The sequence below is a fragment of the Anguilla anguilla genome, chromosome 17, assembly GCF_013347855.1.
Source record: "Anguilla anguilla isolate fAngAng1 chromosome 17, fAngAng1.pri, whole genome shotgun sequence".
Lineage (NCBI taxonomy): Eukaryota > Metazoa > Chordata > Actinopteri > Anguilliformes > Anguillidae > Anguilla > Anguilla anguilla.
In genome coordinates this window covers 4,535,862-4,552,029 of record NC_049217.1, presented here as the reverse complement: position 1 = coordinate 4,552,029, position 16,168 = coordinate 4,535,862, and the positions used below count along the sequence as shown (strand labels likewise).

The 16,168-nt window shown below is 43.5% G+C and overlaps 1 protein-coding gene across 3 annotated transcripts in view; it reads left to right on the top strand.

Moving 5' to 3' along the window:
- The window catches only part of LOC118216569, a 51,925-nt gene that overhangs the window by 24,354 nt on the left and 11,403 nt on the right, over positions 1 to 16,168 (top strand). For all 3 annotated transcript variants that reach the window (XM_035397877.1, XM_035397878.1, XM_035397879.1), the window contains 29 exons: positions 146 to 167; positions 421 to 448; positions 621 to 690; positions 789 to 935; positions 1,023 to 1,225; positions 1,613 to 1,716; positions 1,824 to 1,942; positions 2,288 to 2,464; positions 2,914 to 2,945; positions 3,049 to 3,146; positions 3,244 to 3,272; positions 3,609 to 3,630; positions 3,723 to 3,750; positions 4,035 to 4,110; positions 4,977 to 5,123; positions 5,795 to 6,003; positions 7,252 to 7,355; positions 7,606 to 7,724; positions 7,870 to 8,025; positions 9,612 to 9,814; positions 10,872 to 10,957; positions 11,508 to 11,635; positions 11,851 to 11,976; positions 12,209 to 12,399; positions 13,793 to 13,884; positions 14,106 to 14,236; positions 14,657 to 14,781; positions 15,354 to 15,471; positions 15,892 to 16,104. In XM_035397877.1, the coding sequence (XP_035253768.1) occupies positions 146 to 167; positions 421 to 448; positions 621 to 690; positions 789 to 935; positions 1,023 to 1,225; positions 1,613 to 1,716; positions 1,824 to 1,942; positions 2,288 to 2,464; positions 2,914 to 2,945; positions 3,049 to 3,146; positions 3,244 to 3,272; positions 3,609 to 3,630; positions 3,723 to 3,750; positions 4,035 to 4,110; positions 4,977 to 5,123; positions 5,795 to 6,003; positions 7,252 to 7,355; positions 7,606 to 7,724; positions 7,870 to 8,025; positions 9,612 to 9,814; positions 10,872 to 10,957; positions 11,508 to 11,635; positions 11,851 to 11,976; positions 12,209 to 12,399; positions 13,793 to 13,884; positions 14,106 to 14,236; positions 14,657 to 14,781; positions 15,354 to 15,471; positions 15,892 to 16,104 (3,303 nt within the window). The remainder of the gene's footprint in view (positions 1 to 145; positions 168 to 420; positions 449 to 620; positions 691 to 788; positions 936 to 1,022; positions 1,226 to 1,612; positions 1,717 to 1,823; positions 1,943 to 2,287; positions 2,465 to 2,913; positions 2,946 to 3,048; positions 3,147 to 3,243; positions 3,273 to 3,608; positions 3,631 to 3,722; positions 3,751 to 4,034; positions 4,111 to 4,976; positions 5,124 to 5,794; positions 6,004 to 7,251; positions 7,356 to 7,605; positions 7,725 to 7,869; positions 8,026 to 9,611; positions 9,815 to 10,871; positions 10,958 to 11,507; positions 11,636 to 11,850; positions 11,977 to 12,208; positions 12,400 to 13,792; positions 13,885 to 14,105; positions 14,237 to 14,656; positions 14,782 to 15,353; positions 15,472 to 15,891; positions 16,105 to 16,168) is intronic.

Here is a 16,168-nt window from a genome sequence, read left to right as displayed (position 1 = left end):
AGTAGTGTACAGAATGTTGGAATAAGAAGCAATAATAAGGTGAACACTAAACTTGCTTTTTCAATGAACTTGCATGCCCACCAGCGGGACTGCAGCTTTGTTTAGCACCCTCTCTTTTATTCACATTATCTTTTTCTTGTTTCAGTGCCCATCCACACCATGGAATGGTAAGAATCTCTCATCTCTCCAGGATTTCTTATTCTGACAAACTGATAAGAGTTTCTCTACAGTATAAGTTCTTTTTTTTTTTTTAATATATACTTTCATACATGACTTTGTATATACTGCCTTTATGTCTGTGCTAAACAAAAAGACACCTGTCTGCCCAGTTTATCAGTTTGACACACAAATCATCTTTTTAAATTTGAGTTTTGCTGTGATGTATGTGCTGTATCTCACAAAGTATCTGACTTTTTACAGAAAGCAGCATTTGTTCAGGAGTACCCAGGTGGGAATAATTCTGATATTCAGATATAAATAAAAAATCATTCTGATCCATTCTTTATCCTGCTATTAATTATTGTTATAAATAATTGTTTGTGTGCATCAATTATTGGACAGATGACATGAGAATTAAACAAAGCTTTGTTTCTAATGTGCTTGTTCATGAATGAATCCAGCCCTCTCCTGGACTCTGCGATTACTGGGATGCCCTGCAATTTTACAATCACTCAATACGCTTGTTCATCGGTAAGATTTTTTCTCTGTGAGTTTTATGCAAGCCTTTGTGTTCAGTGTTTAGATGAACGCTACATTCATGTCATGGTCTTCGTATTCTCTCCTCTCAGTTGGCCTCACTCACTGGTGAAAACCTAGCTGACCTGCTAACATGTTCGCTGTCCGGAGACATGACCTACCCCAAGGAGACCTGGAAGCTCTTCCTCACCAAGGCCTCTGGAGTCCTGGACGAAGCCCTCCTCATCCTCACTAACAGGGTACTGAACGCCTGAGCGCTGTGAGTTTGCCTTTGGCCGATGTTCTCCTGACGGCCTCGCAGAACTAACGGCCTTCGCCTTCCGCAGTCCGTCCAGCTGAGGAGCCCGCCCGTCCTGGAGGTGATCGGCGAACTCAGGATCGACACGCTCAGCGAGGCACAGCTGCAGACCGTACCGGTCGTCCACCACCTGTTCGGTTCAGAACTGCGGACGGTCCTGTCCTCCGCGTCGGCGAGGTTTCTGTCCTGCCTCAGCAGCAAGAACTTCACCTGTGAGACCTACCAGCAGGTGTAAGTGCTGAGATTTTCCCATCACACACTTGCTGCTGTCAATCAGTGTCATTCTCATGACCTCATGGAGGTACCTCGCTGTAACTCCGGGGTGCACAACTCCGGTCCTGGAGGGCCGATCTGCATTCTGGTTTTTGTTCCAACCAATTGCCATAGATATACTTTTCCGACAGCTCTATAAACTATGCTGCTTCACTCCTGCACTTGAGCTCAGTAAAATCTCTAGGATACACTTGTAGTCTGCGGCTGTAGCTGGCGCTTATACACGTGTCAGATCAAGATATGATTGGGCTAATTAAATAAATGTTGGCAAATGTTCACACATAATCCTGAAATGGATTGGCCCTTGTTGTGCAACCCTGCTGTAACTGCAGTCAATTTTTATAGGGTGAATGAATTCGGCTTCCAGTTTCCTGGCATGGAAGAGACGCAGCAGCGCCAGGTGCTCGAATATTTCATCCTCCCCTTCCTGACCCAAAATGACACCTCAGGTAAAGACCTCGTTCAGAACATCACCTCCATCAGATGATGTTGGCCCTCCAGCACTCCAAAATGGCGGAGCAGTTAAAAGTGTCTGTCTGTGGTCTCTTGCCCTCAGACCCATCCTGTCTGAACAGCACCACTGGAAGTGAGGATTGGCTAAACAAGAACCTCCAGCAGTATTCCGCCTTCGTGCCTGTGCAGCAGCTCCTGGAGCTAAATCCAAACTTCGATCCGGTATGTTGCATTAATTCATAACTCCATTCATGTGTGCCAGTGACTACGGTACTTTAGACTGCTACTGATCTCATGCGGTCTTGTGAATGCTGCGATGTGGAAATCTATGAACAGTCATGTAGAAAGAAATAATTCTGCGTCCAGGAGCATTAGCATGCAAAGACTGTTATCTTTCATGGGGTTTTTCCTTGCTGCTCTTACACTTGGCTTGCTTTTATGAGCCTTTATGCCAGGCTTTTGCTGTCAAGCATAGTGACTAATACATTTTAGTGCAATATACATTTGATTTGATTGGGTCAAAATTGGTGAGACTCTCTGCTGACCCCCCCCCCCCCCCTCCCTCAGGTGACAGTCCTGAGTCTTCTCAGCCCCCGACAGACAGCAGAGCTGTTCGTTTTGCCCCACCCCACACTTTCGGATAAAAAAGCCATCGCCAACGCAGTGTTTGACTTCTTCATGAAATCACCAAACGACAAGAAACTGGTGGAATTCCTCCAAGAGCTGCTGATGCTCTCCGAGCAGGTAACGCCCTCATGCGTGGTGATTTAGGTTTTTGCTAATTAATTTTGAACATCCAGCATCATGTGTTCAGCGCGGTTTTAGTTCTGCGTCTATTTCAACACTGCTCTTGGTGAAACAGAATGGTTGGAAAAGGTATTGACTGTAGGTAACCAGAGCACTAATTTAGTCAGGGAAATGGCGAGCATTGTTGGGCTGAATGGCCTGTTCTTGTAATTATGTTATGTTGTTATTTCATTTTATGAAAAACAAAAAAACAAGGCTACAGTATTCCCAGCAGGCAGAATGCCACACAGCTACGTTAATTTGTTTGTTCCTGGGTTTCCTTAAGGGCATTTTTTGGTTTTAAAGCCAAGACCACATATGACCATAAATATAGAGACCACATAAGACAATAAACACAAAGACAACATGACACAATAAATATAACTCCTGCAATTTTTCTCTCTCAGATGAACCTCAGTTGTGACTCCTACAAAACCATGTGAGTTGGCTGACAAATCTCAGAATTTGAAATTTCATTCTTGTCATTCTTGATAGTGGATGAACATGGTTGCCATGTTTGCCTTTGTTCTGTGCATGCCCAGAGTGAGCAGGCTAGACCAGGCGGTGTTGTCTGGGTCCAGTGAACTTCAAGCTAACGGAACAGAGATCAGGGGCAAGCTTGTACAGCAGGCTCTGCTGCGTGAGTACTTTTTACTCTCTGTCTGTCATCAATATGAATGCAAAAGCTAACTTTACTACATTTCCCAATTGTATGTTCTTTATTTTTCTCCCAACAGATTGCCCAATAAACGAAGTCCTTCCAGGGGTGAGTTAGAATATTACCCATAAAACACCCCTGCCAGTCAGAATATTACCTATAAAACACCACTTCCAGTCAGAATATTACCCATGAAACACCACTGCCAGTTAGAATATTACCCATAAAACACCACCACCAGTCAGAATATTGCCCATAAAACACCATTGCTGGTCAGAATATTACCCATAAAACACCACTGCCAGTCAGAATATTACCCATAAAACAGCACTGCCAGTCAGAATATTACCCATGAAACACCACTGCCACTAAATATTGCAAGATATTTTCTAAAAACAAACAGCTGTGTGTCAGTGTGTGAATACCTATGTTTTGTTTTTTCAGTGTCCGACAACCCAAGTAAACGGTATGTTTAATGTCAAATTGTTTTTGTTTGGGTTTACATGGGGGACTGTAGTTGTGGAGGTAGCATTAATTTATGGACTTCTCTTTTTGCAGAAAGCAGAATCTGTGCTGGAGCCAACAAGTGAGTAGCTAATAATAATAATAATAATAATAGTATAGAAATGATGGTATGAAATCTAAGTGCTAAATGTTGACACTTGTAGGAAATTCAAGCATCTGTGACATTTTCCTATTTGAATATCTAGCTGTGATTGAAATTTATGGGAAATATGAATGTATAAATTTACTTAATTTTGTTAATAATAGTTGAAAATGTTAGTGGTTGTATTGAGCGATTGTTCATTGCATTATGCTTGGAAATGTCAGAAATACAGCAAAATTTACTTGATTCATAAATTTTGTCAGTTCCTCCGCCGTCAGAGTTGAGAACACAACCATGATGTGTGAAAATGATCTGGGACATTACGCCTGTCTGCCAACGGTAAGCACATTACCCCTGTGTGCAGTCTGTAAGCCCATTACGCCTGTGTGCAGTCTGTAAGCACATTACACCTGTGTGCAGTCTGTAAGCACATTACGCCTGTGTGCAGTCTGTAAGCACATTACCCCTGTGTGCAGTCTGTAAGCACATTACCCCTGTGTGCAGTCTGTAAGCACATTACGCCTGTGTGCAGTCTGTAAGCACATTACCCCTGTGTGCAGTCTGTAAGCACATTACGCCTGTGTGCAGTCTGTAAGCACATTACGCCTGTGTGCAGTCTGTAAGCCCATTACCCCTGTGTGCAGTCTGTAAGCACATTACCCCTGTGTGCAGTCTGTAAGCACATTACGCCTGTGTGCGGTCTGTAAGCACATTACCCCTGTGTGCGGTCTGTAAGCACATTACCCCTGTGTGCAGTCTGTAAGCCCATTACCCCTGTGTGCAGTCTGTAAGCACATTACGCCTGTGTGCAGTCTGTAAGCACATTACCCCTGTGTGCAGTCTGTAAGCACATTACGCCTGTGTGCAGTCTGTAAGCACATTACCCCTGTGTGCAGTCTGTAAGCACATTACGCCTGTGTGCAGTCTGTAAGCACATTACCCCTGTGTGCAGTCTGTAAGCCCATTACGCCTGTCTGCTGTAAGTATGTTGGTAAGCTTTTTCATATTTGCCACTTTTAACTTGTTTCCAAAAAAAGTTAACAAAATAGAAGTGGGAATCCTCTGGAGGATTATTTCATTGTTCTTTTCTGGGATAAAATGTTTAATGAGATTGCATATTCACCTCGCTGTTATTATTGATTATTTATCATGAATCATTTCCCAAATTTAATTTGTCTCATTATGACATTCATGTTATGGTTCAGCCAACAAACCTAACATCGGAACACGTGGCCAGGATACTCAGCTGCTCTTTGAGGGACAACGTGACATACTCGAAGGAAACCTGGAAGCTGTTCTTCACCAAAGTCTCAGGAGTCCTGAATGAAGCTCTGGTCATTTTCTCCAACATGGTGAGCAAGCCCCCCTTCCTCTGACTTTTATTGTCTGATTCTGCCACTGACTTAATGTTCTACGAAATCCCTGAATTATATTTTGCTCCAATTCCATGGATCCAATAATGACTTAAAAAGTATGAACTTTAACAATACACTGTAGGAATAAATTTGTATTCGTTATAAAATGCATTCGTTCATTTATTATTCTGAAAGGCGTGCACAAAGAGACAGACAAAGAGTCTTAACAAACAAAGGCCTTTATATGTATTTCTGTTGCGTGCCACTAGCATTGTTAATTCAGTATAATTGTTACGAATGGAAATACCCTTCAGTGTTGCAATAACAAAGAGGGTGGAACGGTTCGTAACATTAAACCACCACAACCAATCTACACAATAACGCAACCAACGCGCAGATGTTTAAAGAGAGAAAATGATTATTTATTATATACAACTTAATGATTTCCTATAAACTAAAAGTGTCAACCTAGCTAAAATGTCCGTGACACAAAGGCTATTTAATTGAGCCTCACCGGGCAGCCAGTACAGCGGTCCAAGTCCTCCGTGAGGCCGGTCCTCTCCACCAGATCCAATCGCAGGGATTACGTGATGTTAGCGTCCTCTGCTGGTCAAGTACTATACTGCCGGATACAGCGCGACTAATCTAATCTATCTTCCCTATTGTAGACCCACAGCCTGAGCCGAGCTTCTGCAATGCCGGTTCTTGACGTGCTTGCAGAGAGCCTGGATGCAGGGATCACGAACTCAAGTGAAGACGTATCTTTGATCGCCAAGATCTTCCAGGAGACGTTCAAGCCTTTCCTACCCTTCATATCACAAGGCCTTCTGTCCTGCCTGAGCACCAAGAACTTCAGCTGTCCGACCTTTGAAGTCATGTAAGTAACGTGTGTGTGTGTGTGTGTGTGTGTGTGTCCGTGTGTGTGTGTGTCCGTGTGTGTCCGTGTGTGTGTGTGTGTCCGTGTGTGTGTGTGTGTGTGTGGGTGTCTCAGTTTCCAATAATTTAAGCAGGGACACCGGTATTTTGGGCCAAAATGATTTCAACTGGTATTACCACTTGAATCTCCATGGGGCTCTGTAGGTGTTGGATTGTCACAATCACCTGACTAGTTATAAATAGTGAGCAATTGTGACCCTCATAAGCACAGTTCATTGATATAATACACCAGGTAGAGGAAGGACTGTGACCTGAACGGAATGTCAAACACAGAAAACTCTTTGGAGTGTGTGAGTGCAGTACCCTGCTGGTACACAGCACAGCGATGGAGTTTCGTACTTAGCAATGAATCCATACAGGTACAAAAAAATATCACCTATAGTCTTAAATAATGAAATTCCATAATCAAATAGTTTCATTTGGGCCATTCACCTACAAGAGCAATCATTTTGTAAGTAACTAACTTTTTAAAGCACTTAAAGGTCTCAAAATTCATGGTTGAGATATTAATAGTGTAATGTATGTCACAGAATAAAACGTGAATCTCTCTTAAGCTTATGTTAACCACAAACTTTATTTTCTGCAGAAATCGAAAATTCCTGTTGGAAAAAAAGTATAGTGTTTGTAAACTTTGATGGCAAATTTTCTGGATAGAGCCAAACTGGTGGTAGAAAGAAACGTTACTAAGGTAGCTTGTCAGATAGTCTAACATTTACTTGAAGTGTTGTCGGTTTTTGCGTTCAAAATAAGTTTCCCACCAGGAAGGTCCACATGAACAACTTATTATGTCCGATTATCAAGTTCGGAAATCGGGATTCTAGATACAGCAGGAATTGGTGGAGTTGTGGCATATTCCCGACTCGGAGAAAACTAGGAAGAGACTTCTGGGTTGGCCTACAAAAACACGTCATTACTGTTGCACTCTATTGATGTAGATTCCTGGGGAAGGGCAGTATGATAATTGATTGAGGAGAAGTCTCTATCGACCTCTTGCTGTGGGACGACTGAATTGCATGTGAAAAATGCTATAGATAAGCTGGTGTCCCTGAACATAAGTAATGAATCACAGCCATCAGCTAATATCTTATTGCCTATGTAAACATTTCTAGAGTAACTAACACAGATTTTTCTTCCAGAACATCTAAATTACTCACATGATTGTTTACCTGCTCATCCTGTTCTATTTCAGAGTGAGAACTCTGAGTGAAAAATATGAAGAGATGGACCAGCGCCAGCAGTCTTTGGTCTACACAGATTTCATCCAAGTATTCTTGTCTCGGACGGACATTCAAGGTGTTGGCTTTGTTCTATTAATTTTTATCTTTTATTTTTTGCTTCTTTTGTTCTTCATATGACAATATGGCATCTTCAGCTAATACTAAAACAAAGTGGTTTACACCGTAAAATCCGGTTACGGCAGCATTCTTGTGCATGGATGATTCCCATGGTCCGGGATCAAATCCCGACTGTGTTCAAACTGAATTGTTGAGTTATGAGAGTAATAAGCTGCCACATAACTGCCGGTGGGTGCCATTTTTTCCAGATCCAGGGTGCGTCCGCAGCACAAACGGCTCCGTGTCATGGCTTCAGATGAACTTCGGGAAGTTCGCCGGTTTCCTCAACCTCAGAGACATCCGGAGGCTCAACGCAAACTTCTCAGTGGTGGGTGAATAGGCCGCAAACATGGAAGATAACTGTACCCAAAATTATAGGCAAGATGGGAAGAAGGAACAGAAATATCTGATGAAGACTGACAGGATGAGTACAGAGTGCTGTTCTTAGGTATTTCTCTCCTTTGGGTCTGCAGCTGGAAGCTCTGCCTCTTCTGACCGTTAAGCAGTTGGCTGAAGTCGCTGCTACTCCAGGACAGCTGGTAACCGCTGGAGATGCTAATAGGCTAATGAGCCACGTGCCGGGTGACCGTTTGGGCATGTTCTTCGATGAATTTTCACCAGCCATCCAGGTATGAAATGCACACCGAAACTGGCCTTAGAGATGGTTTGCAAAATGACAGCGATTGCAAGGGTTGTGTGTACAGTGTAACCACCACCAGGAAGTGAAAGGGGTACTCAGGGTTTTCCTGGAACAGACAGAGGTACTCTGGTGAGCTGAGATCTGCTCCATAGTGAGCCTCCTTTCCTTCAGTTTGAGTAAGCAGCTTCAGTGGTGCCTGCAGCTGTACACCAGTACACGCCGAACCTGGGTCGAGTACGTATTTGTTTTGGATTCAAATGCTTTTCTGCGCTCTATTGATCTTGCCTGGTGTAATTGAGCCTGCCAAGATGACCAGAAGGCGGGGTTTGCACTTTTTGAGAATATTTCATTGGTTCCAATACATCAGTCAAGATCAGTAAAGCGTAGAAAAGTGTTTGAACCCAAAACAAATATGAATTTGACCCAGGTCTGGTACGCACTGTGCATACCATCACGCCTACATAGCTGGACAAAAAATATTTAAACCTGTTTCCATCCTATCAATAAAACTACAAAAAAGGTGTGAGGTTGTTTGGAAGTGTCTGCTGCTTGTCCTCTGCTGTTAAGATTTTTCTAAAAATAATGGTTGATGATTGGCTTGTTATTTTACTTGTTGGACTACTGATTGGTTGCTGAAGAAAGCTTCAAAATACTAGATTCAACGGTTGGTAGAAGAGCGAGCGACTTGTAGTTTTCAACTGTAACTAAAACGGAAGCCAAACTATTTGAAATCATGAGCAAATAGTGTTTTTGTCATTATTTGTTTTTCTCACTATCAAACATGTTTATTTCAGTTTGTCCAGAAAAGTTAATGGTAAAATGGACTGCATTTATATAGTGCTTTTATCCAAAGCGCTTTACAATTGATGCCTCGCATTCACCAGAGCAGTTAGGGTTAGGTGTCTTGCTCAGGGACACTTCGACACGCCCAGTGTGGGGATCGAACTGGCAACCCTCCGACTGCCAGACAACCGCTCTTACCTCCTGAGCTATGTCGCCCCAGGACTAAGTTTGAGGGGGATACATCAGCAGTCTCAGCAAGCAGTGCAAGCTCCCAAGTAATCTTAACCACAGCCAGTAGGCAGCTAGGCCAACTAACTTCTACCCAAATATACACTGTGCTGAAGATACTGTGGACTGCTTCTTCAGCAGTTTGCAGCATTTGCAGACTTAGGCCTACTTACGGAGTACAATGGCTGACAAACGATTTAATGGACTTGCATTACTGAACATCCACCATCACATCAAAGTAGACGGCGAGGCAGTTCTGCGTGAGTTTGATGTAGCAGGGAAACGAAGAGTTAAATTCGAATATGTTGGAAACTTGTTTTATTCTGTTGAGTTGTGTATGTGTGTAGTGGTGGGGATAGGGGTTGACAAAGGCCTGGATTTCAGACTGTTTGGTATTGACATTAATTGTACAGGTATGGACTGCAGTGTCCGGTTTTACAACCTATACACTCTGGGGTCGTAACAGGGATTGACAACCTTCCCAAAATGTCTTGGGAGGTAGTTGAATAACGTTGATGTAGGGGTCACCGTGACGATGTGGGGGTGATGCTCTGTCTCCCTCAGGGCCAGCCCTTGCCGGCAGAGGTGCGGTCTGCCATGCTGCAGCAGGTGCTGGACCGGGCCAACCTCTCCGCCGCCAGCGATGCGGAAGTCCTGGTGTGGCTGCAGCGCCGGCTGCCGGCCGTGGTGCCCAACCTGCGAGAGCAGCAAGTGGCCCCTCTCTTTGGCATCGTCCGGCACAGGGACTGCAACATCAGCCAGGAAGTGTAAGAGCACCCCCTCCTCCCTCCCTCCTACCCTCACCGCCAGCGAAACTCTGTAGGAACTTTCAGTTCAATTCAGCGGAGTGGATAACCAATGCTGGCCATTTTGAAGACAAATAGTTTTTATCCTTTTAACTTGTATAACAATGAACAGTGAACAAGGGTTCAAATGGAAACGTGAAATTCTAAAAAGGAAGGACAACAAACTTAAGTTAAAAAAAACTTACTTTAAAAGAGTACGACAGAAAAACTAATTGGATGAAATGTTATTTTCCTTTGACATTTAACATGCATCCCCAGAACTCTACAGGAGGGCTCATGCTCTTTTAAAGTAAGAATTATACCGAACACATCATCTGTTTTAACCTACCATTCAAATGCGACACAGAAAGAACACGCTTGTAGCAGCAACCTGCTGGAATAGCATAAATAATGTGCAAGGCTAAGGAAGTTAGCGTCGATCCATTCCGTCCAACACAGAAAGAGCACGTTTGTAGCAGCAGCCTGCTGGAATAGCATAAATAATGTGCAAGGCTAAGGAAGTTAGCGTCAATCCATTCCGTCCAACACAGAAAGAGCACGCTTGTAGCAGCAACCTGCTGGAATAGCATAAATAATGTGCAAGGCTAAGGAAGTTAGCGTCGATCCATTCCGTCCAACACAGAAAGAGCACGATTGTAGCAGCAACCTGCTGGAATAGCATAAATAATGTGCAAGGCTAAGGAAGTTAGCGTCGATCCATTCCGTCCAGCACTGAAAGAGTACGCTTGTAGCAGCAGCCTGCTGGAATAGCATAAATAATGTGCAAGGCTAAGGAAGTTAGCATCGATCCATTCCGTCCAACACAGAAAGAGCACGATTGTAGCAGCAATCTGCTGGAATAGCATAAATAATGTTCAAGGCTAAGGAAGTTAGCGTCGATCCATTCCGTCCAACACAGAAAGAGCACGCTTGTAGCAGCAACCTGCTGGAGTATTATGAATGAAGTGCGAGGCTAAGGAAGTTAGCGTCGATCCATTCATAGTTTCTCACGGGCTTTCTCCTTTACTGTGGTTTCCAGGGTGAAGCTGCTGAGCGATGTCCGCCCGACGCTGGGCAACGGCACGGAGCGCGAGGTCAACAGGAACATTCTGCTCTCCTTGAGAGGTGCTGAACCAAATGCCCCACTTACACACAGATATCTTTAGCACAATGGGTCGGTGTAATCTAGCATCACTGCCTAGAGATGCAATTTATTGGCCACAGAGGGTCAGTGTAATCTAGCATCACTGCCTAGAGATGAAATTTATTTGGCACAAAGGGTCAGTGTAATCTAGCATCACTGCCATTCACGTTGCTTAGCACAGAGGCATAAATAGTGCCCAAAAGTAGCAGATAATATTGTAAGATGTTTGTTTCCTGGAACAGTTCGACTTGCCAAGAACAGTAGACCAGAAACAGTAGCGTTTTTTCAGCTTTTTCATCCGCTCTCTGTCAGAAAGTCTCTCTAGTCTGAGCTCCTGTTTTATCGCTCAGCCCTAACATTGCGCTCGGGTGTAGAGCTGTCCCGCTCGCTGGTGGTGTTTGCATCCTGTATCCTGTAGTATCCTGAACGCGGGTGTTTATCTGATGCACTGAAGCTCTGAGCATTGAAGCACTGAAGCACTGAGCAGTGAAGCACTGAAGCACTGAGCAGTGACCTTTTCCTCCCTCACAGAGCCCATGCCATTGCGGTGCTACGCGAACCAGAGTTTCTACCTGTTTGTGAAAGAAAGCTTCCTCGAATTCCCTACTCCCCAACTGTCCACATTCCTTTCGCTGATGCCACCAAACAGACAGGCAGCGGTAAGTTAAAAAAAAATAAAGAAGTTTTATAACCCCTCAATTTCCCTTAGTCTGTTTCTATCTCCAAATTGATTTTTAATAGTCAGGATTTGGCTCCGCCCCTCCAATAGATTTTTATTGGTCAGAATATGGCGCCTCCCCTCTAATATATGTTTTTTTATTGGTCAGCATCTGTCTCCTCCCCCTGAGTTCTCATGTTGTCTTTCCCGCTGCAGCTGATAAACTCCATTCCTCCCCCTGAGCTGGGCAAGCTGCTGAAGGGCCCGATGTTCATAGATAACAGCACGGCGCTCTGCACGCTCCTGCGGCCCTACACACAGACCCCCTCCCTCCTGGAGCAGGTGAGCAGTGCTGCTAAGGGAGAGCGATTTAGTACCGGCTGGATCGACACAAGCTTTTGTTATTTTATGCGCATTATGGATGGAATTGGAAATCGAACCTTCGGTTGATATCAGGAAAACAAATGCATGTGCTGACACTGTAACTTTTATGGCTCCTGAAGGTGGGTCTGAATGCGCCTGTGTTAAGCGTTATGCATTAGGTCCTGAGCTAAGCACGCTGTTTTCCCCACAGGAGGTGTTTCCGGACAACGTGAGCTCACAGATCTTGCCCTGCGTGTGGCCCCTGGCCCTCAAAGGTGTCGATGAGGCAGAAGTGAGCCGATGGTTCGACGTTCGGCTTCACAATTACATCAGATTCCTCAACAAGGACCTCATTAGCTCACACGATACACTCAACGCATCATGTTTGGCCTTCAAGAAACTGTAAGCATTAAAAGTGGAAGGAATAGCATCCTCTCAGCCAGCTGTGTTCAGGCATGTTTTCAGGAGGAATAGCATCCTCTCAGCCAGCTGTGTTCAGGCATGTTTTCAGGAGGAATAGCATCCTCTCAGCCAGCTGTGTTCAGGCATGTTTTCAGGAGGAATAGCATCCTCTCAGCCAGCTGTGTTCAGGCATGTTTTCAGGAAGAATAGCATCCTCTCAGCCAACTGTGTTCAGGCATGTGTTCAGGAAGAATAGCATCCTCTCAGCCAGCTGTGTTCAGGCATGTTTTCAGGAGGAATAGCATCCTCTCAGCCAGCTGTGTTCAGGCATGTTTTCAGGAAAAATAGCATCCTCTCAGCCAGCTGTGTTCAGGCATGTGTTCAGGAAGAATAGCATCCTCTCAGCCAGCTGTGTTCAGGCATGTTTTCAGAAGGAATAGCATCCTCTCAGCCAGCTGTGTTCAGGCATTCAGCATTCCCAATCTGCCACAGTAATTAGACAAATGGGTCATTAGGCAGGTAGTGAGAAGATCTTCTTGGGCTGAATTTCTATGCTTATTCAACATTTACAGTATATCCCATTGGAATATAAAGTCAGTCAAACAGTTTGTAATGTACAAGAGGGATTCTTGAGAGGGATTCCCAGGGAAAGACAGGCACCCCAGCTGAGCTTGTCTCCTCTTGTTTATAAATAGTGGCTGGGACAGTGGGGGGGTCTTTAGTTGAGGATCTAAAAAGAGTGGGGTGGGGTGGGTTGTGTACTTTTAAGAGACTGGCAATGTGGGGCTAGACCAAGCCCTACCTTAAAAGTGATCAGTAAAGTTTTTAAATCGGCTCCAAGAAAAACAGGAAGCCAGTGTGGATTGAGGCAACCAAATTGATTCCTGGTATGAAAGATAAAAGCAACGAGGAAAGATGCTTTGAGGCTAATTGAGGCTTTTAAATTCGTAAAAACAAAGTGAACTATGAACAATTCCTCAGATTTAGTTTTGTTAATATAACTAGGGGGCATAAAATGTAAATTCCGTATAGACATTAGGAAGAATTTTTTCATGCAGAGAGTAGTCAGTGTGTGGAACAGCCTGCCAGGTCATGTAGTAGAGGCAGAAACTCTGGGGATTTTCAAGACTAGGCTTGATATGGTGTTAGATACTAACTAGTCTGTCAGTAATCAGAGCACTAGGTACAATTTAGTTGGGAAAATGGCAAGCATCGTTGGGCTGGATGGCCTGTTCTCGTCTTTATGTTATGTAAAGTTATTTGTGTTATATGAGATCTCATTTAGTTTGGTGAGAAGCCCAGCAGCCAAATTTTCGTCTAATTGCAGGAATGTTGGAAAAGCAATACTCTAACCTCAAGTCTAAATACGTCCTCTTTCATTTTGATTTTGTAGCGTCTTCACGTTGGATAGCAACTTTGACTTCAACAACACTGATATCAGAGAGGATGGTGTATACAATGTCATTAAGACCTACCTCAGCACGGGTGAGACTTAATGCTTGCCTTCTAGTAACCATGTGCAAATGACTGTATTCTAAACCACACCAACCTGACTAATGTTTTTTTTCACAAATTTTTTTGTTAATGCTGTACATTTTCAGAATTATTCTGTTTTGTAATACAATATTTTCATAGGTATTTTGAAAAAGGTATTGACCATTTAAAGCATGCGTATATCAGTACACTTCTTTTTGTTCTCATTAAAGATGGAAGTCCAAAGTGCTACAGCCCCAGGGACCCAACACTGAACTCTACGGCTTGGTTTTTCAACTACTTTCACAGTTTCATTAGATTTGCCAACTCGGATGATTTCGATAAATTTGGTTCAGAAGAAACAGTATGTATTTTTTCTAACGTTTTTAAGTGCTTTTTTGTCCATTGTCACTTTTGGAAAATATTTAGCTTAGAAATGTTACTTTTAGTAGCAGTGAATATTTTGACATACCTGAGCCTCTATTCAGCCTAACTGGTCTGTTCTTTGAATTTAACACTTACTGAGTTACTGAGTTTAAGAGACAGTTGCACTGAGACTTAGCCTACAGTTTAGCTGGACATACCTCACTAGATCCCCCTTCCTTCCTTTTGATGGGAAGGTGTCAGATCATGTAGTAAAGCATATAATGTAAAATGTACGGAAGGGCATATTATAGGTAGATGCAACAGACCGTCTTACACTGAAGACGTGCTCAAAAGGCGCGTTTCAGTAATGCATGATGCAGCGGGGCTGATTCATATGCACGTGTGTTTTCGCTTTCAGCTTCAGGTCTTCTCTGTCAATCCGCAAAACATCCAGCTCTTCAGCCAACCTGGCATCCAAGGCGACGTCATCACTCGCTACACCGAGTACATCTTCCAGCAGGACCCACTGTTCAGTCCTATAGGGTAAGCTTGGCACGTAAAGCACACACCATGGGCCCTACAGAATCGCTATGCACTGTCACTATCGAACCTCAGTCAGTGTTCCATTCACTGTGAATGTCAGTGAACCCCAGAGTCCTGTTTGAAGATGCTATAGTCATACTAAACTGCATGTGTGTCGCCATGAACAAAATAAGATGAGTTCTAATTATATGGTGATAAACAGATGTCAATTTAAAAGACCTGAAAATATGTAAACCAAATTTACATTAAAATGTAAAATAAATACAATAAGTTATAAATTCAGGACACCAAAATCTAAGCCAAAATATACAATCATTTCTGGAATTCAGTCGATGGGCCTCATTCACAAAACGTCTACGATCAGGCTTGAAAGGGTGAAAGGGTAGGGGTCTCCATAGTAACTGTTTTAACACTGGTCTGTGTGAAAGAGGAAGGGTCTCCATAGTAACTGTTTTAACACTGGTCTGTTTGAAAGGGGAAGGGTCTCCATAGTAACTGTTTTAACACTGGTCTGTTTGAAAGGGGAAGGGTCTCCATAGTAACTGTTTTAACACGGGTCTGTCTGGCTGCAGGCTGCCACCCTTATTGCAGTGCCATGTTCCAGGAGCGGCCTATTCCAGGCTGGATGAGAATCAGACTCTGGCTGTTCTTGGAAACTTAAACCAGAGCTGCACTACTGTGGAACCTACGGTACGTAATACACTAAAACCGGTGGACACATGGAGAAAACGTCTGCATTTCATTTTTTACTAAGTGCAACCATTTTAGTGATATGACATTCTGTTTTTTTCCACAAACCTCAAACCCAAATTTTTGTACAAATTTTTGAATGGTTATCAACATTTTCTACCAGCTATTCTTGGTACTGTCAGGTGATACTTTCCTAGTTGTTCATTTCAGTAACTTTTCTCTTGCACATTCATTTAGATGAGAATAATTTGTGAGTGACTGATTGATGGCCAAATTAATTGACTGGTTGATTTGTTGACTGCTTGAGTAGTTTTCTGACTTGCCGATTTCTTGATTGGTTGCTTGATAGGTGGATTTGTTGAGTAGCTGTTTCACTGAAGAAGTTATGTCATTTGTTGATTAGTGGTTTTATCATTTCAGATTTCTGCATCACTGGCTGGAAACATCAAAAGAATCAGTCCAGAAGTGCTGACAGCCCTGGGAAGAGAGGTCACGGGTTTGAGTGTCGCTCAGCTCGGTGCAGCTCCACCGGGCATTCTCATTGGCTCCCTTAAGCAGCTGGGAAAGGTTTCAGGCTGGAGTCAGGCCCAGTCCATTACCATCGTGAACGTGCTCATTGCAGGAAACTACCAGGTCCGTTTTTACTGTCTTTGTCACATCCTGCCTATTACAACAGCAACATCATTTATGAGCTGAA